Here is a 22,764-nt window from a genome sequence, read left to right as displayed (position 1 = left end):
TCTGGTGTCGAGTTGTCCAGCAGCTCCCCTTATGTGATGACCCTGGATCAATTTCAGTTTGTGACCCCTGAGGATGTAAACAAGTTGCTTGGAATGGTGCGGCCTACCACCTGCCCTCTTGATCCTTGCCCAACATGATTTATAAAATCTGGCAAGGAAGCTGTTGTAGGGGTTTGTTAGAGATCATAAATGCTCCTTTGAGGGAGGGCAGGATGCCTCCTTGTCCTAAGGAGACAAATCATTAGACCACTTCTGAAGAAGCCTACCTTGGATCCCTCAGAGTTAAGCAATTACAGGCCTGTCTCCAATCTTTCATTGCTGGGCAAGGTGATTGAGAAGATGGTGGCCTCCCAGCTCCAGGCGGTCTTGGAGGAAACTGATCATCTAGACCAGGCCTGCTCAACTTAGGCCCCCCAGCTGTTTTTGGACTACAACTCCCATAATTCCCAGCCACTGTAGCCAATAGCCAGGGATTATGGGAGTTGTAGGCCAGCATCTGCAGAAGGGCCGAAGTTGAGCAGGCCTGATCTAGACCCATTTCAAACTGGCTTTTGGGTGCGCTATGGGGTGGAGACTGCCTTGGTCGGCCTGATGGATGATCTCCAATTGGGAATTGACAGCGGGAGTGTGACTGTTGGTCCTTTTGGATCTCTCGGCGGCTTTCGATAATATTGACCATAGTATCCTTCTTGAACGTCTAAGGGGACTGGGGGTGGGAGGCACTGCTTTGTAGTGGTTCCGTTCCTACCTCATGAGCAGATTCCAGATGGTGTCTCTTGAAGACTGTTGTTCTTTAAAATCTGAACTTTTGTATGGTGTCCCTCAGGTCTCTGTATTGTCTCCAATGTTGTTTAACATCTACATGAAACCACTGGGAGAGATAATCAGGAGATTTGGTGCAGGGTGTTATCAGTATGTGTTATCAGTATATTTCTCCATGTCAACATCATCAGGAGAAGGCATAACCTCCCTAAAATGCCTGCCTGGAGGCAGTAATGGGCTGGATGAGGGATAACAAATTGAGACTGAATCCAGATAAGACAGAGGTACTTAGTGTGTGGGTTCGGAACTCGGGAGATGATTTTGATCTGCCAGTTCTGGATGGGGTCACACTCCCCCGAAGGAACAGGTACGCAGTCTGGGGCTGCTTCTGGATCTGAACCTCTCCCTGGTATCCTAGGTTGAGGCAGTGGCCAAAGATGCTTTTTATCGGCTTTGGCTCATACACCTGCTGTGTCAATTTCTTGAGATGAACTAACTCAAAATGGTAGTACGTATGCTGGCAAGCTCTAGGCTGAATTACTGTAATGTGCTGTATGTGGGGCTGCCTTTGTACGTAGTCCGGAAACTGCAGTTGGTTCAGAATGTGGCAGCCAGGTTGGTCTCTGGGTCATCTAGGAGAGACCATATTACTCCTATGTTGAAATAACTTTACTGGCTGCCAATATGTTTCCAGGCAAAATACAAAGTGCTGGTTATAACCTATAAAGCCCTAAACAGCTTAGGCCCTGGATATTTAAGAGAATGTCTTCTTCACCATGAGCCCCACCGCCTGTTAAGATCATCTGGAGTGGTTTGTCTGCAGGTGCCTCCAACTCATCTGGCGGCTACCCGGGAACGGGCCTTCTCTGTTGCAGCCCCTGGACTTTGGAATGTGCTACCTGTTGAGAGAAAAGCCTCCCCATCTCTGGCAACTTTTAAAAAGGCATTGAAGATGCATTTATTCACCGCTCAGAGACGTACATTTTGGGCAGTATAAAAATGTAATAAATAAATAATCAGGCAGAAATTCAGCAGGGGCCTCTCTAGGAAGTGATTAGGGAAAGTGCACCTGTTGAACGTCTGCCTGGATGCATCCCTCCCGAGCACAATGTCCAGCTAAAAGACCAAGGCAGAGTGTGAGTGCATGAAGCCTCACTTCTAAAGCCATGATCTTATACCAGACTGTACAAAGTCTTTACAGCTTATATGGCACAGGCGTTAGGCACTTTATCTTGCAGTTTCCATTATTTTGGGAGTACGAGTGAAAATGTAAAGCAGCTTAATTCTCATTGTAAACTGAAGGTTTTTGAAATACTAATAGAAATAAAATGGGCTGAATATGCAAACAGGAAGTGTTTTGTTAAAGACAGAAAACTCTCAATGGTGCTTTGTCTGACCATACTGATGTTGCAATTGCATTTTATGACATACATGTTTCTACAAGCCTATATAGCAACAAGGCACCAATGTCCTGAAAACTTTCCTCCACAGTCTGAAGAGCTACAAACACAAGTCTTGCTTAATGACTGTGTGACAATGTTGTATTTCAGCAAACCAATGATGGACTTACTGGTATACCTTTGTGCACAATACCGTTTAAATCCTGCAAGCTACGCTATAGATGTGATATCAGCAGAGAAAAAACAGATCAAATTTAAACCAAACACACCTATTGGAATGCTTGAAGTAGACAAAGTGATTTTAAAGCCAAAACAGATGGATAAGAAGAAGCCAACTCCTACCATCCCAGAGGTGAGATAATTTTACCACTTCTCTCTCTATTCTGAATATGAATCAAACCTTGTTTGTTTTAATTATGTCTACATCAAGACTCTGCAGGTAACAATTTTAAAATTTGTTTATGGAATTGAAATTTGTTGGAAATAGTGTTATTTTTGTCATAGAATCCATCTTGGGCATAACATATCTTGTGACCTAACAGATTGCTGTGTAGACAGGTCGCTATGTGTCATAATTGCTTGCTTTGACCTTTTATTGCCAGGGGAAAAAAGAATAGCTGTTCCTTCTATAGGCTCCTAGCTACTGTAAGCTGCTCCAAGGACGAGTGCTTAGGCAGGAGCAAAACTTCCTTGCTCTTACATTCGAGTCTCTGCCCATTCCACTCTCTGAAAGAATAGAGGAAGTGTTGATGGCTTAGGGCACAACAGTACTGTTCCATGAACTAGATTCTGTCCACAGTTGCTGATCTTCAGGAAAGAGTATTTGTCTACAATGGAGGTCCATGTTCATAACTCTTACCGTGTCACCAAGTAGGTAACTTCACCTAACCTCTAGGTGATGTCAGCCAAATCATTGTGCTGTACTGCAAGGAGGTGTAAGAGTATAGCATATAAAAAGGGCTGTAATGGATTTCACTGCCTTCATTTGCATGTAGTGAAATGGGGGCATTTCAGCAACCCAATCTGAGCTGTAAGTTCCATGGATAACATTCAGCTTGGCTCGAAATATAAATTAGAATTCTGAAGGTATTTGCTGTAATAGTCTGTTTAGCCACAGGTTTAGTGGGATGAACCTCTTTTTCACTGAAAGCTCGGACTTTGAATATTTAGTCAATGGATGCATTTGCTATTGTTTCAGCAAACTGTGAGAGTCGTAATAAATTACAAGAAGACACAGAAGACTATTGTCCGAGTTAGCCCACATGCACCACTTGAAGAGCTCATACACACTATCTGTAGCAAATGTGACTTTGATCCCTTACAAACTCTGTTACTGAAGAGTTATCAGTCTCAAGAGGTTCTTGACTGGACCAAATCACTTAATGAACTTGGACTCAGAGAATTATATGCCATGAATGTCAGCAAAGGTAAGACTTATGCATTTGTCATTCATTAAAGTTGTTAGTCACATATATTCTGTAAATATATTTGGTAATGCAGTGTAGCTTTGACTTTGCATCTTCATTTTAAGGGCCAGAACAGTTGTGGTGTAGGAGATCTATGATCAGATCTTCCAATGCTTTTATAAAAACTGAAAAGCAGTGTTGTAGTCAGAGGCGTAACTATAGGGGGGGCAGGGGGGGCACGTGCCCCGGGCGCCATCTTTTCTGGTCACATGGGGGGCGCCGACATGACAATTTTTTTTAATTTTTTAAATTTTTTTTGTTAATACAAATGTTTCCTGCTCAGTGCAGCAGCGCTGCAGCAGTCAAGGGAGCGCGTAGGCAGCCCATCCCCCACGAGCGGTCCCTTCCGCGCCGCCCGCGCCCCCCCCAATTGCTTTGCTGGCGCCTGGTGGCCAGTCAGTGGCCTGGCTTGGCGGCGGGCGCTTGTGAGGAAAAACCTAAGTATAATGTAGTATGTTGTGGCGTGGGGGGGGGGGCGCGCGGGGGGCGTGATTTCAGTGCTTGCCCCGGGCGCCATTTTCCCTAGTTACGCCTCTGGTTGTAGTGACCAGCCTCCCCTCTCTCTAAAGAGCTAACTGGGAGTGAATCCTGTTTTAACATACAAGCTGGTGAACTCCAGGGCTCAGCCAATCAGCACACCAGGTGGGTGGGACCTAGAGAGCTGTTGCCAGGAAGAAGGGAGTTCTTTGTTAGAGAAGAAGCTAAGCTGGAGGTGCTCAGGAGGACATGTGGCCATTGAGTTTGGCTGCAGGAGAATGACTCTGCAGGTCCTTGAAAGATTAGGAGGTCAGGAAGTTTGAATTCTCATCCGGCATTTGGTGAGTTCAAGGAAAAGAAGCCTGGGCTTTGGCTTTGGGATGATTAATAAGGGAAAAGTTTGCTTAGTCAGACTTTGTGTTAGAAACTTATATATCTTTCTATGTGTGCATTTGCATATTCCTGTTTCTCGTCAATTATTGTTTACCTGTAATTAAAATAAGAAACACTGTCCTACACCCATCCTACCTAGGGCATTGCAAAAGACCCTATAAACATTTAAGCATGCATTAAGGCAACCTATTTTTGTAACTCTACTAAGTATTCTTAACTGTTTCTAAAAGCTGAGAAAGCCTCAGATGGAAGCAGTCTGTAGTAATTGAATAAAACTGGTGGTTTTTTTAGTTCTTTTCTTTTTACAAGCCTTGTCGAGTTTGTTTTTAACTCATGAAAAGTGGGGGCCAAGGGGGATTTTCTCTGGTCAAACACATCCTCAAATGTTCAGCAGCTATCGGTTTTCTCACCACGTGTAGGCTTGCACATGGAAGGGTTTTTTTTGTACTTATCAGATAGCAAAATAAAGAGAGTTTCCCCTGGGATTCCACCCCAAGCCCATGGAGGTTCAAGCTCTGTCAGTAAAGAGGGGAGGTAGAGGAAGAATTTTGAATCTTCCAATAATACAGAATAGTTTTTGGAGAAGCTTAGCCAGGCAGCTCAGCAGGGATACTTCAGCATTTCTTTCCGTCATGTGAGGTTGCTCTGAGATAAAGGCTTTAATCCACTACAAGTTTATTATAGAAAATTTGATCTGTGAAAAAATGAATACATGCATTTGCTGAGAGCTAATCTCTGGGATGTTCTTGAATAATACATTTCATAATCATATCAGGCTTGATTTATCACTCCCCCTTTTTGGTGTAGTATTGTCAAATTTTGTGAGAGATGTAGTTTTTTATTATTTATTTTGGTATATTATAAGGATAGGAAATTTTGTAATTATTTGTTTAAAATATCTTAAAAGCAGCTTCAGGAAGAACAAATTGGATTGGGGCAGCAATACTTGCGAGAGGCCTTTTTAACATTTTTTCTTCATGCAGTTTTCTGGACTGAAAGCACCACTTCACCTTCTGCAGATTAGTAGAAATGTTTTTTATTTCGACAGGCATTTGGTGGGTAAGACTGATTGCTGACTTAAAACAAGAAGACAAAAAACTAAGCCAGGGTTATTTTTGTTGCTGTGTTATGGTTATTTTAAAAAGTGATTTGGAGTCACATTTTGTGAATTGATTTTTATTTTAACAGTTCATCTTTGATATTGTGTCTGGCTTGACTTTATTAGGTGTGTGCATGGAACCGTCTGGCCCAGTTCGGTTTGAGGCCGAACCAGTCTGGAACGGAACCGGGCCAGTTTGGTCCGGCCCCCATCGAAACCCCACCCCCGTCCGGTCCGCGAACTTTAATTAAAATTTTTTTTTTAAAAAAGTAACTACCTGTAGCCCCTTCGGGGGGCTTGCTGCAGCCGGGAGGGGGGGCGGGTTCACGAGGGTTCACTCTCTCCCCACCAGCCTCCCTCATCACTACCGCGGCTGGGTAAACGTCATCTTTTTGGCCCTTTTGGGCCTCCATAAAGGCGAGCAGTAGCCATTTTGTCTGTAAAGGCCATCACTTTTTGGCCATTTTGGCTCACCTCCATAAAGGAGGCCTCGCAGAGGGCATTTGCGCATGCTTGGCAGCAGCCAAAATGATCACCGCTCACCTTTAGGGAGGCCCAAAAGGGCCAAAAAGACTACATTTACCCAGCTGCGGTGGTGATGAGGGAGGCTGGCGGGGGGAGAGGGAACCCTCACGGATACCCTACCCCCACAGCTACAGCAAGCCCCCCAAAAGGGCTACAGGTAGTTACTTTTAATTTAATTTTTTTAAAAAATGTTCGCGGACCTGCTGGACTGGACGGTACGGAACCGGGGGGGGCGTGTGTCTGTTCAATCATGAACCCCCGGACCAAACCGTTGGACCGTGGACTGGTTTTGCACATCCCTAGACTGTATTACAATTCTTTTGTAAACTAACTTAAGTGGTCACTGGATGACTTGATGGGGTATAAAGAAAAACTCTACTAAGAGAAGGGTGGGGTGGGTGGGTGGGACGGGGGTGGGGGTTGGACTAGGACTATCAAGGTTGATCTTTCTCTTTGAGGCCTGCTCAACTCTGGCCCCACAGGTTGTTTTTTTTTTTTTTTACTACAACTCCCTAAATCCACAGCCACAGTAGCCAGTAGTCAGGGACTATGGGAATTGTAGGCCAACATTTTCAGGAGGGCTGAAGTTGAAGTCCTGTCCTAACTGTTGGCTTACTGCAGGTATAATGCTTAATCATGGTTAACTCCTATCCTAGTTTGTCACTTTACCCCTAGTTAAGATCCCAAATGTTCGGTGAAGCCATGGGTTAGTTTGCCAGGCTAAATCCAGCCCCTAATGGTATGTGCAAGGAAAAACACAGTGAAAACCCACTTGTCAGTGTACAAACAAAGGCTGGAGAGGAAGGTTTGCTTGTTGCAAATGTATCATTTAATAATATTTTACAAATTAATTTCAAACTGTGGTTTCACTTCCCAGTTTGTTGATGGACTTTAGCTATTGGGCAGGTTCAGGTATCATGCGGAACCAAGGTTAAATGTACAGAATTGAGATCTCTCAGCCTTAAACTTTCTCTCCCCTGCCTGCACTTGGGAAGAATGTCGCGTCCAATTGTGATTAAGAACAAACCTCATAACCAAAGAGGTCTGCACTAACCAATCTTGGTTTATTCTACCCAAGCACTTGAAGTAGAGTGGGAGCTGAACCCCACCCCAAACCTTGGGTTCAGATCTCAGTTTATTTTAAGCATCTTGGTCAGAATAAACCAAGATCAGTTGGTTTTTATATCACAATATAATGTTCAAAACCTCCATTAATTAAATGGAGAGTGAAAGGTGAATAATTTTTAAGTTCAAATCCAAATCAGTGGTATACCAAGCATTTTGAATAATATCAGTTTCCCAGGTTGAAGCTTAGATTTTCAGGAATATTACAAGTTGTATCCTGCAGGTATAAATCCATTGATTCAACGAGCATGTCGAAAATCCCCTATTTCAAGGGGGGAAATGTGTTTCCCGGAACACCTTACTGTTGACAGTAATTGAAGCAGGAACTTTTATAAATAAGGTTTGTTTAGCATATTGATATATCACTTTTCAATAAAAAGTTCTTACAGGGGTTCATAAAGCAAAAGAAATGAGAAGATTATTCCCTGTCTCAAAGGGACTCACAGTCTTGGCTGGGGGGTGGGGAATCACAAAGGATACTCCAACAACAGCCACTGGAAAGAATTCTCTGTTGGTATTAATAGGGATGTTGCTATTTTCAGGTTTAAGAGTGTATAGTGACTTTATAAATAACCTGCAGATGAGTAGGCTCTTCATTGCTGTTAGGCTTTTCCTTTTTGCCAAGACCACATTGCAGAATCTGGGCAGATTCCACTCTGCTTTACATACCTCCCAATACCACATCCCCACCACCACTCTCTCCCGGCGAATATTACTAGCTTGCTTCAGGCAGAAATGTGTGGGCCCCTTGGAGCATTCTTACAGGAATTCAGCTGTTACTGTGGATATGCTTTCCATCATATCAAAGAGCCAGCATGGTGTAGTGATTAGAATGCTGGACTAGGACTGGGGAGACCCGAGTTCAAATCCCCATTCACCCATGATACTTGCTGGGTGACTCTGGGCCAGTCACTTCTCTCTCAGCCTAACCTACTTTACAGGGTTGTTGTGAGAAGAAACTTAAGTATGTAGTACACTGCTCTGGGCTCCTTGGAGGAAGAGCTGGATATAAAATGTAAAATAAGAAATAAATATAAGCTATTAATTGAATGGTAAGCATCCATTTTTATTTACTGCTGGGGACAAGAAAGGCATTTAATTTACCTTAGTACATCATCAATTTTATTACAGCCATTGGCCAGCAGAAATAGAAATAACATATTCAATACAACAATACTAAAACACTATAAAACAAAATACAGTCATTCATAAGAAATTAGTTTAAAAACCATAAACAGCTCCCACAGTTAAGCACTAAGTTACCTTAGTAAGTTTGTCTTCAAAGTTATTTTGGTCATGATATGAGTGCTAGAATCACCTTAAGTGGCGCAGTGGGGAAATGCTTGACTAACAAGAAGGTTGCTGGTTCGAATCCCCACTGGTATGTTTTCCGGGCTGTGGGAAACACCTATATTGGGCAGCAGCAATATAGGAAGATGCTGAAAGGCATCATCTCATACTGCGTGGGAGGAGGCAATGGTAAACCCCTCTTGTATTCTACCAAAGAAAACCATAGTACTTTGTGGGTGCCAGGAGTCGAAATCGACTTGACGCCATGAGTGCTAGACTGGTATATTGGATAATTTCAGATAGGGCAAAACTATCTAAAAAAATAGAGCTTATGTTAACTGACTCTTAAACAACTGGAATAAATTAGCAGTTAGTTACAGCCTATTTTCTGTTCATATTACTTGGCTATGTTCATAGTGTATTATATCATTTTTAGTGTTATTTTTAGTCCATAACAGTAGTGAGTTGCATTCACAATTGGCCTGCAATAAACAAATCTGATGAATTGGACTGTTGCCCTTTTTAAAAAACCAGATCTGAGATATGACGTGTATTTATTTCCATAGAGCATGTTAGATCTGATACCATGCTCAAATATATATTGAATATGTGAGATTTTATTCTAAGTAAACACAATTGTTACTCAGTAATTACTTCTTTTATGCAGCTCATGAATGGGCAACAAAATCCAGGCAGCCCTTAAGACACTGACTGACACTCCCCACAGTGCTACAGCAACAGAAGAAGCCATGAGGGGATGCACAGAGGTTAGAAAATAACTGTGCTTCTTCTTCCTTCCAAAGCCCAGTATTATTGGAGTGATTTTTGCTGCTCTCTCCTCCCTCGTAAAGGACTATTCATTTTCAGGAATATTTCTCTGTGGGCTGCATGACCCTCGGTGACATATTCCTGTGGGTGAATAGGAGGGATGGGAAAGCAGCAAAATTGCTCCCCGCCCTGCCGTGCTACTGGGTTGCGGAAGAAGAGCAGCTAAGGCCCTCTCCACCCCCAGCACAGTACCTCCAGTGACTGTTGCTGGTGTCTATCTTATGTTTCTTTTTAGATCGTGAGCCCTTTGGGGACAGGGATCCATTTTATTTATTTGTTATTTCTCTGTGTAAACCGCCCTGAGCCATTTTTGGAAGGGCGGTATAGAAATTGAATTAATGATGATGATGATGATGATGATGATTTCCAAACTCTTTGAACCCGCTCAAGGCCTCTTCCTTTGTTGTAGTGCTTCATGGAATGCCAGCCACTGCAAAGGGGTGGTGGTGGTAGAATTTTTAGAATCCTGGTTTTCATCATTTCCAGGGGCCAGGTAAAGATACTTCTCGGGCCATATCTGTTCCAGACACAAAAAGGAGGGAAGAAAGCTTTCAAAGGTGCTAAGCAAATTGATATTGTCTTTATTTTAGGCCTGACATGTTTTGAGCATTGCTCTTCGTTGTTCACATGTTACTAGTACTATTGTGCTATCATATAATAGTAAAATCTCTAAAACTATTGTGTGATATACTTTCTAATAAATGAACAAAGATGCAGTACATTTGCCTCTGAAAAACAGCAATGCTCGAAATGTGTCAGGCTTGAAATAAATACAGTATCAACTTGCTCAGCACCTTTGGGTTTCCTTTCCTCCCTTCTATGTTTTGTTTTGGGTGCTGCATCATCCCCCCCCTTTCCCCCCCTATTTTCGTTTTGGCCATATCTGTTCCACAGTCCACCAGTTGACTGCCGTTTGTTTAATGTGTTCTTTTATTTTGCATGAAATGTGATAGAAAGTGTAACTTTATACTCTTGAAAACTGGCCAGTACAGCCTGCAGCTTCTCTGCTGAAACTTGGATTAAGAATTTATTCAGGAAGCATTGTTCTTATAATTAATTTTCAGTTTCTCTTTCTCTAGCCACACCAACTGCTGAATTCAATTTGTCTTCTTTACAAGGTGAGTTGTGATGATCTTGGATAATGAATATAAGCAGCAGTGAATGGAGCATTGCCATGCACTGGAATTGTGTATTGAAGTCAAATCAAACAAGTGTCTTTTAATATGTTATGGCATTTGCCTAAATTATCATCCAAAAAGTAGATTATGGATATATATATATATATATATATATATATATATATATATATATATATATGATACATTAATGCTCCCATTTTAGAGGAGCTCCTGCGTGTAGCATCAGAGAGTGGAGAAAAATACCTAAGAGGAGTTAGAGCCTGAACAGTCAAGGTCATGCAAGTTAATGTTGTCTTAATGTTGCTAAACTGTTTGTCAGTTATTCCCCTTGTACCATGGTACTAATGATAAGGACGGTAGAATCAGATTGTTTTATGTACACTTCAGTGTGTCTGCAAAATCTCAGTGTGACTCCGATCATTTGGATAGTTCAGATCAGAGTATCAAGTATGTGATGAGCTGGAAGGCTTTTGGAAAGATATACACCCCAACCCTATATATGTTTTCAAAATAAATCATACCATCCAGAATAGTTAGTCATGACTAAGCACCACTGAAATCCGATGAGACAAGTTAGTCCATGGCTAATTTAACACCCATTAATTGCAGTGAGACTTAGTTATGACTGACTTAATCTGGATGTTACTCCACTTGTTAAGAGGTAACTGTGCAAAAAATTACACTGATAGAAATTTGCCCAGTACCATATTTGAGACTAGAAAGTAATTTTTCCTGTTTATCATCATCTTCATCAATGGTTTTTCCAGACTAATGCTGTGCTAGTGCAATGAAAAATATGCACACATGCAAGAAGGTTGCGTTATTATCTGGATCTCAGCCAATGGGCTGTATTCCAGCAACTGTGTGCAGAAGGAAGCAAGCTTTCCTGTCTCCTCCTCGCTTGCAGCAGCCTCCTGAAAAGCAACTCTTGAAGGCTGGGAGGAGCCTTGGGACTGGAGTGGGATGAGGTGGGGAGGGGGAATGCCCCCCAATCAGACAAAAGCCCCTTGAAAGAGGAGAACACAGTAGTATTAGCAATTTTTTTCATATATCCCCTGCTAACTGAGCAAAGAGGTACCTTTTACTGTAGTGATTCTCTTTATTTAGCAGGGGAAGATTAACTGGCCCTGTCCACCCCCAGCACAGTTCCTCCAGTGACTGTTGCTGGTGTCTATCTTGTGTTTCTTTTTAGAATGTGAGCCCTTTGGGGACAAGGATCCATCTTATTTATTTATTATTTCTCTGTAAAAACTGCCCTGAGCCATTTTTGGAAGGGCGGTATAGAAATTGAATTAATAATAATAATAATAATAATAATAATAATAATGATGATGTGGCAGAAAAAGACCAAAATAATCCCAGCGGTAATTGGCGCCCTGGGTGCAGTCCCCAAAGGCCTTGAAGAGCACCTCAACACCATAGGGGCCACAGAAATCACCATCAGCCAATTACAAAAAGCAGCTTTACTGGGAACAGCCTATATTTTGCGACGATATCTATAATAACCAACAGTATTATTGATAAAATTCAGCCATCCCAGGTCCTTGGGAAGGACTCGATGTCTGGATAAAACAAACCAGTCAATAACACCTGTCTGACTGTAAATAAATAAAAAATAAATTAAAAAAATAATATAATATAAAATTTGTGAAAAGAGTTGCATAGTATTTTTGAAGGATTATTTTGTAATGGAAATGAAGAAGCGGAAAAGAAATAATCTAGAAATTGTAACACCAAGGATTTATTTTATTTTTAGACTCTTCTCAAAACTCGCAAAATTTGGAGAAAGAAAATAAAGGCTTCCTCAGCTTTTTTCAACGAAACAAGAAGAAACGAGAGCAAGTAAGTAACCCATAGCTGCTGACATACTGAAAAACAAAGTGCAGTGCTCCTCTGGTTGTGTGGGGAGTAGGATTCCTTCCAATCTCCACTGTCCTCAGAAGCATTCCCTGTGACACACAGATGCACTCCTGAGGGCTGTGTGACCCTTGGGGACCAACATCGCATGTAGGGAGTGCTTCTGGGGGTAGGGTAGATTAGCTTAAAATGCACCCCCACGTGAGCAAGCCATGTCCTAGTATAGAAGGCAGAAGCCTCATGCATGAAGTGCTTCATTAGACAGGATGTCAGCCTGTATTTGGAACTGCACTGTATAGAAACAAAATGTTTATGTTAGCAGAGGTTTCCTGCAGTTGTTAAGGGAGGCAATCTAACAATATCCCTGCTGTATTGGTCAACTGCACTAGTCAGAAGAATGGAGTGCCAACTTATCTTTACCTTATGACTTTTTCCAGTTTTTTGCCATGACGACAGGTGTGTGATCCTTAGTGAGGACTTAGTGTTTCTCGTGAGCATTTTGCTTCCATGAGATACCTCTTGAGATTAAGGACACTGTTGGCTTACAAAGACCTTTCGTCTTTTTGATCTGCTTACTCCAGATCTGAGATGAATGAGCACTAAGCTCATTATCTTTGGGTTTTTTAAATGGGTATGGAGGTTTGTGATTTTTGTTTTTCTTAATTTACCAAGGCTCACTGTGACCTTACACAGTTGCCACCAGGAGTATAGTAGCTATTTGCCCAAGCTGAGATACCATACAGTTGCAATAAATGTCTCAATAAAGGAACCTGTATTCTCCTGGCTAGCTGATGTTTGAGTGGGAAAGATGCACTGATAGACCTCTGCCCAAATGGTTCTTCTATTCCAGTGCTGCAGAACTTCGCCCCTCCTGCAGGTGTTGGACTACAACTTCCATAATCTCTTACTATTGTGGCTGGAGGTGACGGGAGTTACAGTCCAAAAACAGCTGGATGGCTGAAGTTGTGCAGCCCTGCTATATCCAGGCACTGTGATGATCTAGGATTGCTTGGAAAGCAACTTCTAAGCTGCTAGTGGTGAGAATGGATGAGATCCTATAATAAAGCTTGAGAACCTCTGGTGTAAAGAGGTTTCTTCTTTGCTAAAATCTGTTCTGATTGCTTGTGGGTTTTTTCTTTTTTGTGTGGTTTTTTTCCTTCCTCATAAGACTGCCAGTGCTCCTGCAACTCCATTAATAAGCAAGCCAAGGCCAGCCTTTGTCATAAGATCAAACACCGTTTCCAAACAATATGACTCTAATACCCTGCCATCTGAAATGCCAAAGAAGCGACGAGCACCCCTGCCTCCGATGCCTGCTTCTCAAAGTGTGCCCCAAGATCTTGCGCAAACCCAGGACCGACCTTGTGTTGTGAAATCCAGCAGTGTGGATGAAACTAATAAGGTTGGTTATCAACATCTCCTCCTTCACCTAATGTTTTACTGTGAGAAAAATATTAGAGTAATTTCTGGATAGTGGTGAAACGGATCAGTGAGAAACTTCAGTGTCTAGACCATTTTTGACCAATATGCATTTGGCATGCTTGTGGCTTCAAAATCAGTATGAGATGATGCCTTTCAGCACCTTCCTATATCTCTGCTGCCCGGTACAGGAGTTTCCCATATTCTGAGAAACATACCAGCAGGCATTCAAACCAACAGCCTCCTGCTCTCTAGGCAGGTTGCTTCCCTGCTGTGCTGTTAGGTGGCTCTATGATCAGATACCATGTTCTATTGGGAATGTCTACGAACACTGATGACATGGGCTATCCAGATCACTTGGGCATTTGATATGCCAGGGTCAGCAATCCTGATGAATGTGCTCTGCTGGCATTGGAGTTAGACATGATATGGAGGCCCCCCCCCCCATCAGTTCTCTGTCAACAGAACATTCATTTTTATTTAACATATTTGTATCCCGCCCAAAACGCAAGTCTCCGGGCAGTTTACAACAATACATGAAGAATCATGGAAAAGCAGTTGCTGCTGCATTGGTAATGTGTAAATTTGGCTTGAGATGGTGATCTCAATCAAGCTTCCTTGGAAATGGGTTCAATTGAAACAGATGAGAACTTCTAATAACTTTGCTTAAAGAAGAATAAGACATAGTATGTATGATTTTTGCTCCATTTTATGGTTGGCCAATTATTTTAGCTTTGACTTTAGAAATTAATATACAACTTTAGCTGAAAGTCAGATATTGTCTGTTAATGTTAAATCCTGAGAAGTCTTGTGCTGTTAAGATAATCTGAAGCATGTTTAACGTCAGTGCTTTCAAGAGTGCATGCTCTTCTGGTGTTTAAAAAAAATGCTACTTCTAAAACAAGTTAATACAAAAAAATGGAATTAGAACCCACCTTTCTGTATTGGCTGATAGCCTTTATACTTGCATTAAATATAGAAACATTATGATTTTCATTAATATGTCCAGGAATTAGAGAAGGATTTGGCATTTTGTGTCGCTTCCAAATTGCCTTTCGTAGCCCTTTATTTTTTTTTAAAAATGCTGTTAAATAAGTTACTGAGAAAAGGTCTCTTAAAGAGTTCAAACCTTTGTGGTTTTAGGAACAAGTGAGAGCCTTGAGAATTAAATTTTGCTTACTGGAAGAGCGTGGATTGTTAAAACTAACATTTTTATCTTAATAAAATGGCCTGCTTGTGTAATAATGCATTTTAATGAAGTTATGAAGCAGACTGCCAGGTCATATCTATCTATAAATCCCAATATGTGCTGAACTTATTCCAGCACAGTTTTGGGGAAAATTAATGCAGTGGGTAATATCTTGGTAAAGCACAGATTGTCAGTTGTGAATTCCAATTAAAGTTCAAAGCTAAATGTGTCAGTGTAAATTGGAGCACTGCATATTTGTGTTTCAGACATCACTTTGAATCTGGAATGAAAGGCATATTTGCTAATACACTAGGCTATGAGCATGCTAGAAAGATGAAGTACAGAACTAAATGGAGTGGGGGGGGGGGAGAAGAGAAAGAACCAGGCCCAAGAGATGAATTGGATGTAAGGCCCATCAGCGAATACTCTTTTTACTTACATCAAGCATAACATAGCAGTTTCTTTTTCTTTTTCAATAAATCGTTACCACCAGAGTGTGCTGTTTAACAGAGGTTTGGGATTTTGTTTCTGCATGAGAAGATCCGCATTTCAGGAAATGTTATTGGCCATCTCAGAGTGACCAAAAAGAAAATTCAAGGCTCTTCTCCATTTTCAGTTAATAAATATGAAGAGGCTTGCAGATTTGGGCCCCAGTCCAAAATAGAGTTAAAGGCACCCAAAACCATTTGTATGAGTGCCTCACTCGGTTGAATTTTGGCCTTGGTGTTTTGGGAGACTAAAACCATCTGGAAATAGCACTCTTTTGCCTTTTAAAAATCTCCCCATATTTTGGTGCATTAAGGGAGATGAGGGGATTTTTAAAATTTAAGCTTATGATTTCATTTTTTAAAAAAACCTTCTTGCTGTCCTTCCTGTTCTCTAGTCTGTTATCAATAGTATACATAAATAGTTGTCAATAGGTATGAGTACAAACATAGATTTGAAAAGGAGAGGCATTGCTGTGCTCTGGAAGTGCATCACATATTCGTCAGACAAACTTTATCCTCTTTAGGATCAAGTTCAGGGAAAACAAGTTCTGTCTGTGAAGCTGTCTGTGAGCAACACTGATTGGCTGGTACTTGTGACATCACAAAGCATCATCTCTCCATTCCCAGAGCAGTTTTGCAGCATTTTAAAAACTGATTTTCTTCTAAACTCAGGTGCTGAATAAACTATTGATTGCTTAAATGTACAAATTAAGCATTAAAAATAAAGGTGGACCACCTACTCAAAGAAGGGGAGAGTGGTGAGAATGATGACAGAATCAACAGCAGCATTGCTGCTAAGTTTGTTGTTGTTAGTTTATTATTATGCACGTAGTATTATTTACTGTACTTATATCCCACTTTTTAAATAAACTATAATCAAAGTATTTACACCTATCAGAGGCATTGAGAGGAAACCAGGCTCACCCTAGGGCAGGAAAGAACCACAATTAATCCATTCTTAAGTACATTTATATGAACCTGGGTATTTGTTCACTTCCAGACTTTATTAGAGATGAAAGCTGATTTCAGTCAAAACTGCCATCTTAGAATTCATTAGGTATGATAAAAACAGCTACTACTACTACTGAGGCTGGAACATCTTCAAATGCTTTCCTTTTTCTTTGAATATAAACAATTCTAACATAGTTTGGAATTCAGTTGCTTCTAAAAGCTTTGACAGTGTGTTCTGTCTTTGCAGTGCCTCATAATAATCTAGTGCTAGAGCCTTAGGAAAAAATGAAAAAGACAAACAAAAAACCCCTCTGTTGCTGCATTGCCTTTATAGTAGATTAAACTGAAATCTCATTGTCCCAAATGAGTGACTTGCTCAGTTTTGATAAAACAAGGCAATTATCCATGCCAAAGTAGTAATATCGGACAACAGCAAGAGGAGCCAGCTTAAAAAAACAAAACATTAATTGTTTACTTGCTAAATTATTTCTCTGTTTTAATTACAAGACTTCAGTTACCTGCTTTGGTTGTTCTCTCATCCCTATTCGACTAAGCAGAAGCAGCAAGTAAAAGTAAAATTGCTTAATGATATTGAGAATTGTTCACATTTTGACTGAGGTAAAGTGTTGTCTTCACACTAACAGTACTGTACAATAGATTTGTTGTGGTCTATAGCCCAGAATAAAAGACAAACAACCATAAGTACAGTGTGAGATATATAAACACAGTGTCAACAGTTTAATTACATATATGCAGATCATAAAATAAACCAAGGTACCCCTACCACAACGCAACAACAATTCATCCATCTACATCAGTTGACAAATTGCTTCCTAATTCTTATAGCAACTGACAAAAAAATTAGTCACTCCTAAGGTCACCCTGGGAATTTCTATCAACAGATATTTAACCTAAAATGTGATGGATCTACTTGGCAATATAGTCAATATAGGAGTAATCAGTTGCTGGTAGGCTCCAGAATTAAAGTTGCAAAACAGAAAACATGCTCCACAGGTGGAATGCAGTCCTAGTTCTCCCCAACAGCAAATGAAGAGGCAATGATGTCTGGACTTGAAAAAATTCAGACTGAAAAATCTTCCATGCAAAATAAAAATTCCTACATATAGTGATAAACTCTAGATATCAGAGAGGACAGCTTCGTTGTCTTCTGACTGACATGCCAGTTTTTGTGTGTGAAAGATTTTTTGTTTGTTTGCTTGTTTGTTTGTTTAATGCATTTCTATACCGCCCAAAACGCGAGTTCTCTGGGTGGTTTACAAACAATAAAAACAGCCAATAAAAGATTAAAACATTTCAACAATTAAAATTAAAAAGTTAAAACTATTAAAATACAATTAAAACAGTATCTAATTAAAAGCCTGGGTAAACAAATGCGTCTTGACTGCCCTTTTAAAAGTAGTAAGAGATGGGGAGGCTCTTATTTCAGCAGGAAGTGTGTTTCAAAGCCCCGGGGCAGCAATTTTGAAGGCCCGTCCCGAGTAGCCACCAGACGAGCCGGTGGCAACTGCAGACGAACCTCTCCAGATGATCTCAATGGGTGGTGTGGTTCATAGTGAAGAAGACGTTCTCTTAAATACCCAGGCCCCAAGCTGTTTAGGGCTTTATAGGTTATAACCAAAACCTTGTACTCTGCCCAGAAACTTACCGGCAGCCAGTGTAGATCTTTCAAGATAGGAGTGATATGGTCTCTCCGAGATGACCCAGAGACCAATCTGGCTGCCGCATTCTGGACTAACTGCAGTTTATGGACTACATACAAAGGCAGCCCCACATAGAGTGCATTACAGTAATCCAGTCTGGAGGTTACCAGCATATGTACCACTGTTCTGAGGTAGTTCATCTCAAGAAATGGATGCACCTGGCGTATCAGCCGCAGCTGATAAAAGGCACCTCTGGCCACTGCCTCAACCTTGGACACCAGGGAGAGGCTCGGATCCAGAAGCACTCCCAGACTGCGCACCTGTTCTTTCTGGAGAAGTGTGACCCTGTCCAGAACAGGCTGATCAAAATCATCTCCCGAGTTCCGACCCCGCACAATAAGTGCCTCTGTCTTATCTGGATTCAGTCTCAGCTTGTTATCCCTCATCCAGCCCATTACTGCCTCCAGGCAGGCATTTTGAGAGTTTATACCTTCTCCCGATGATGTTGACATGGAGAAATAGATTTGGGTGTCATCAGCATACTAACACCCTGCACCAAATCTCCTGATGATCTCTCCAAGCGGTTTCATGTAGATGTTAAACAACGTCGGAGACAATATGGAGATTGTTATTTAAAGGAGATTTACCATTCTCTCCGCTGTTTGTGAGGACAATAACTAGATATTAGATGTATAAGAACACTTGTTGCATGACACTGGAGATTGAGAATTATTCTTTCCCACATATGATCCTTGGGGCCTGTAACAAAACAGATTGCTTCAGGCAGCAGATTTGGGGACAATTGTCACACTTGCTTGCTTACTGACTTGTAAATGAACTTGCAAGTTTTTACATGTGTATACAGAGAGAACCAAATTAAAATCCTTAACTTCACAGTTGCTCCCCTAGGGACGGGCGTAACTATAATAGGGCAAGGGGAGACAGTTGTCTGGGGGCCCACTGCCTTGGGGGCCCCCCAGAGGCAAGTCACATGACTGACTTCCCCAGGCGCGCACCCGCCCGGGCTTCCTTCAGTTGTATTCATTCTCCAAAATTGATGTGAGTGTTAAGACCTGGAGCTACCAGAACAGCATGTCTTTCTCTAGTAACATTAAATGACTTGCATCGTCCACAATTTACAAAACCTTTAAAAAAATAATTTAGGATGATTTCTTTACTTCCTGAGCTGAGCTTCAGTGTGTGTGGGGGGGCATTTTAAAATCTTGTCTCTGGGCTCACTCCAACCTTGCTACGCCCCTGCCTAGGGAGGTGTAAAGGAAGGGAGCGTGATTTAATAGAGAGGAGGGTGGAAAATGTGAGATTCTAATAGGGAAAAAGAGAAAGGAAAAGGGCAGCATTTGGTACTTCGCCACAAACCGCAACATATCTTGGGGCAGCACTAACGATATTGGTAATATTTCATTCAACTTTAACATTTGATATTTTGTAACATAGCAGTTTGTTGTGTAACCAGATCAGAGATGAAAATTTGGGGCGGCATACAAATTTGATAAATAAAACAATCAGAATGACAACTAGAATTTTACTACCTCTAGTATCTGGATATTCTAGCCACTTCTGCAGTTGACTTTGCTATTAAACAAAGAGACATGATTTGCATTTAGGTTCTCTCAGTTTTATGAAGCTGTCTACAATATTTGAAGTGTTATTTTGTTGAAGAAAATGTGGGTAGGTTTTTTCGTCCAAAAAAATACAATTATGATGAATAGTACATTACCATTCAGAATTCTGATTGCTGCGCATCTATATATTTTCTTTTCTTGTAGTAATGGAACAGTAACTGCTGCAATAAGTCTGCTCCCCAAATTTAACTTCCAGTAAAATGTCATGAAAAAGGCACTAAAATACTATGAATTTGGTTTTTTTACACATCAGGAGCAGTCTGGTTATGACACCATCAAGATAATGAACTACATATGTAGCTTTCTAACTACATTAAAGTGTTTATGTTGGGGAGAGAGAGAGAAAAACATTTCTGTATGGCTTCATTTAATAAAATTATATATACTTGCATGCTTAACACATAAAATTATGTTTTTAATGCGCTCTTTCTAAATGAAACACCATAGGTTTAAAGAATATGGTATTACAGGTGTAACAGTTTTCCATGGCGGTTTCATTCGCACAGATTTCCGTGGGTAATGAAACCGTCGATAACAAGGCATTGCGGCAATGGGTATCGGCGATAGGTTCCTGCATGGCTGGGGGGAAGGTCCCCGAAATGGTGAAAATAATGGAACAGACGTACTATACTATGCTCCTCTGGTCTCCATCTGTCCAGCAAGGCTCCTCCCTCAATGTCAAATTGGCCAATTTTCCATGGAAAGTCTCCCCCCTTCCCCAATCACGGAACCACAGAATGGCTCCTTTAAACAAAATGGTGGCTGGAAAAGACCTCGGAGGTCCAGCCACCTAGGAACTGTGAATACTTGGATATTAACCCTTTCTGTACCCATGTATGCCAAGGTCGGGTGCCTATTTTCGAAACGCGGATACACAGAACCACGGATAGCAGTACTGCATATTACGAGGCCCACCTTTATATTCTAAAGCATATGTTGTAATATGAAGTAGAACTTTGCCTATCCAAGTAGAAAATGCATCAGTTATGATTTTTCATAACCTCTTCAAAATGTTTGTTATGCAGTTACTGCTGTTTTTTGTATTAAAAACCTATAATTGTCTATAATCTTTTTTCTTCTCAGGTAAAATATTAATATCTTTGCTGTGTTCTTGAGTGTTCGTATTCTTTTTCTTCTCACCTTTCCTCTTTCCCAGGGATTTTCAGAAGTAGGAATAGTGAGAACAGGTTCACTTCAGCTCCGTGGCACATCTTCAGTCAATTCTTCTTTGAGGCGGGCAAAGCGCAAAGCACCGTCACCACCTCCTAGAAAACTTCAAGGCCAAAGTGACAACAGTATTGAGACAGGTAATGGCTATAAATATTGTTAGGTTATAAATATTTTATTTATTTATTTGATTTGATTTCTATAGCACCCTTCCAAAAATGGCTCAGGGTGGTTTATATAGAGAAAGAATAAATAAATAAGCTGGATCCCTGTCCCCAAAGAGCTCACATTCTAAAAAGAGTTTACTCCTTTAATTTAGAGTTTACTCCTTTAATTTTGAGGCAATTTGCCCTGTTGGGAAATAATGACTTTTAAGTAAAAATGTACATTTTAAAAGAGATTCATTCAAGAATGTGTTCAGAGAGGAAATGTAAAAACTCTAAAATAAAAAAGAAAAAGAAAAGGTATTAGCTCATGTTTATGAAGATCGTTTGACTTGGAAATATTGTGGAATTGAAGGAAAACATTTCCTGTTAATATTACTCTGTCAATATTTCAGAATCAGAGTCAGCAGAATCAATTCATAAAGAAGGCACTGTGAAAGGAAGACACTCAGAAGTACTGTCTCCAACAGGTATTTTTTAATATCGTGTTTCAATTCTATCTGCCACCATTGTCACAAAATTAAATTTCTGCCTCTCAGGTTCTGAAGTCCCCCCCCACCCCCCGCCCCTGGCTTTTGTACCATTTCCCACCATTCTAAATCAATCTCAAATGGTTTTTTTTGTTTTTGTTTAAATGGCTATGGATTTATATGTTGCAAACATATACATTATATAATCTAGTCTTGTCAACTGAGTGTAAGAAAGGCTTACTTTGGGAAAGACTTGTTTTTGTTGAGCATTTTAAGTTGTGAAGTCAAAATGTAGGACTCTGTCTAGCACACCTTTTAGGCTGGTGTGAGATCTACAGATCTAAGTAGATGCAGGTAACTGCTTTATTCTTATAAGTCGGTAGTCTACTTTAAGGTGATTTGGAAGTAAGGATACCAATAACTGTTATCTTTCACAAAAGCACTTATTGAAGGACTTCTTCAATTCTGGTGCTCCACGAAGTTGTGCTTTCTCTAGCAGAAGAAGAACCACCCAAATGCATGCTGTACAAGGAGTTCCCCATTTGCACATAGAGGGTTTTGTGTATATATGGGCTTGTGCAAGAAGTCGTGCAGCATTTGCAAGATATTGTGCTACTGCAAGACTCATCTGGATGTAACCCATAGTACTTATTAACAAATTACCATCCAAGTAGCAAGAGTACAAAACGGTTTGCAAACCTTGGCAATTTTAGCATTATTTTCTAAGCGTTGGAGTTGGAATGTCCCTTTAGCCTCATTCTTTTTTCTACTGTTAGGCATACTGGTGTATGATTCTCCATACCTGCCCACATTTGAAATTCCCAAGGAGAGAAATGTAGGCCTCAGCCCCATCTGAGTATAGATACTTGTGCTTGAAACTGGAAGCTCTAGGTTCAAGTTCTGCCTTCAACTTGGAGCTACAGTGTTCTGTTCAGTTAGCCACCTGTAAAAGCAGAATAATCAAGGCTTGCTTCACAGAATTCTTTAAGCACAAACACAATGAAAATTGCAAAGCACCTTGTAAATTAAAATTACTATATAAGGAATAATGGCTAGAACAAGAACATAAGAAGAGCTTGGCGACTCTGGCCCAAGGGCTATCTCATCTAGCACCCTGTTTCCCACAGGAGAGTAGCATCCATACAGGTGAAATTCAAAAAATTAGAGTATCGTGCAAAAGTTCATTAATTTCAGTAATGCAAATTAAAAGGTGAAACTGATATATGAGATAGATAAATTACATGCGAAGCG

The 22,764-nt window shown here is 40.7% G+C and overlaps 1 protein-coding gene across 8 annotated transcripts in view; it reads left to right on the top strand.

Annotated features, from left to right (window-relative positions):
- The window catches only part of COBLL1 (cordon-bleu WH2 repeat protein like 1), a 160,813-nt gene that overhangs the window by 114,974 nt on the left and 23,075 nt on the right, over window positions 1–22,764 (top strand). For all 8 annotated transcript variants that reach the window (XM_053263119.1, XM_053263169.1, XM_053263111.1 and 5 more), the window contains exons 3-9: window positions 2,313–2,514; window positions 3,361–3,589; window positions 10,445–10,483; window positions 12,261–12,346; window positions 13,530–13,763; window positions 20,869–21,019; window positions 21,439–21,513. In XM_053263119.1, coding sequence (XP_053119094.1) covers window positions 2,313–2,514; window positions 3,361–3,589; window positions 10,445–10,483; window positions 12,261–12,346; window positions 13,530–13,763; window positions 20,869–21,019; window positions 21,439–21,513 — 1,016 coding nt within the window. The remainder of the gene's footprint in view (window positions 1–2,312; window positions 2,515–3,360; window positions 3,590–10,444; window positions 10,484–12,260; window positions 12,347–13,529; window positions 13,764–20,868; window positions 21,020–21,438; window positions 21,514–22,764) is intronic.

Source organism: Hemicordylus capensis, chromosome 1 (assembly GCF_027244095.1).
Source record: "Hemicordylus capensis ecotype Gifberg chromosome 1, rHemCap1.1.pri, whole genome shotgun sequence".
NCBI lineage: Eukaryota > Metazoa > Chordata > Lepidosauria > Squamata > Cordylidae > Hemicordylus > Hemicordylus capensis.
This window is presented reverse-complemented; position numbering and strand designations above follow the sequence as displayed.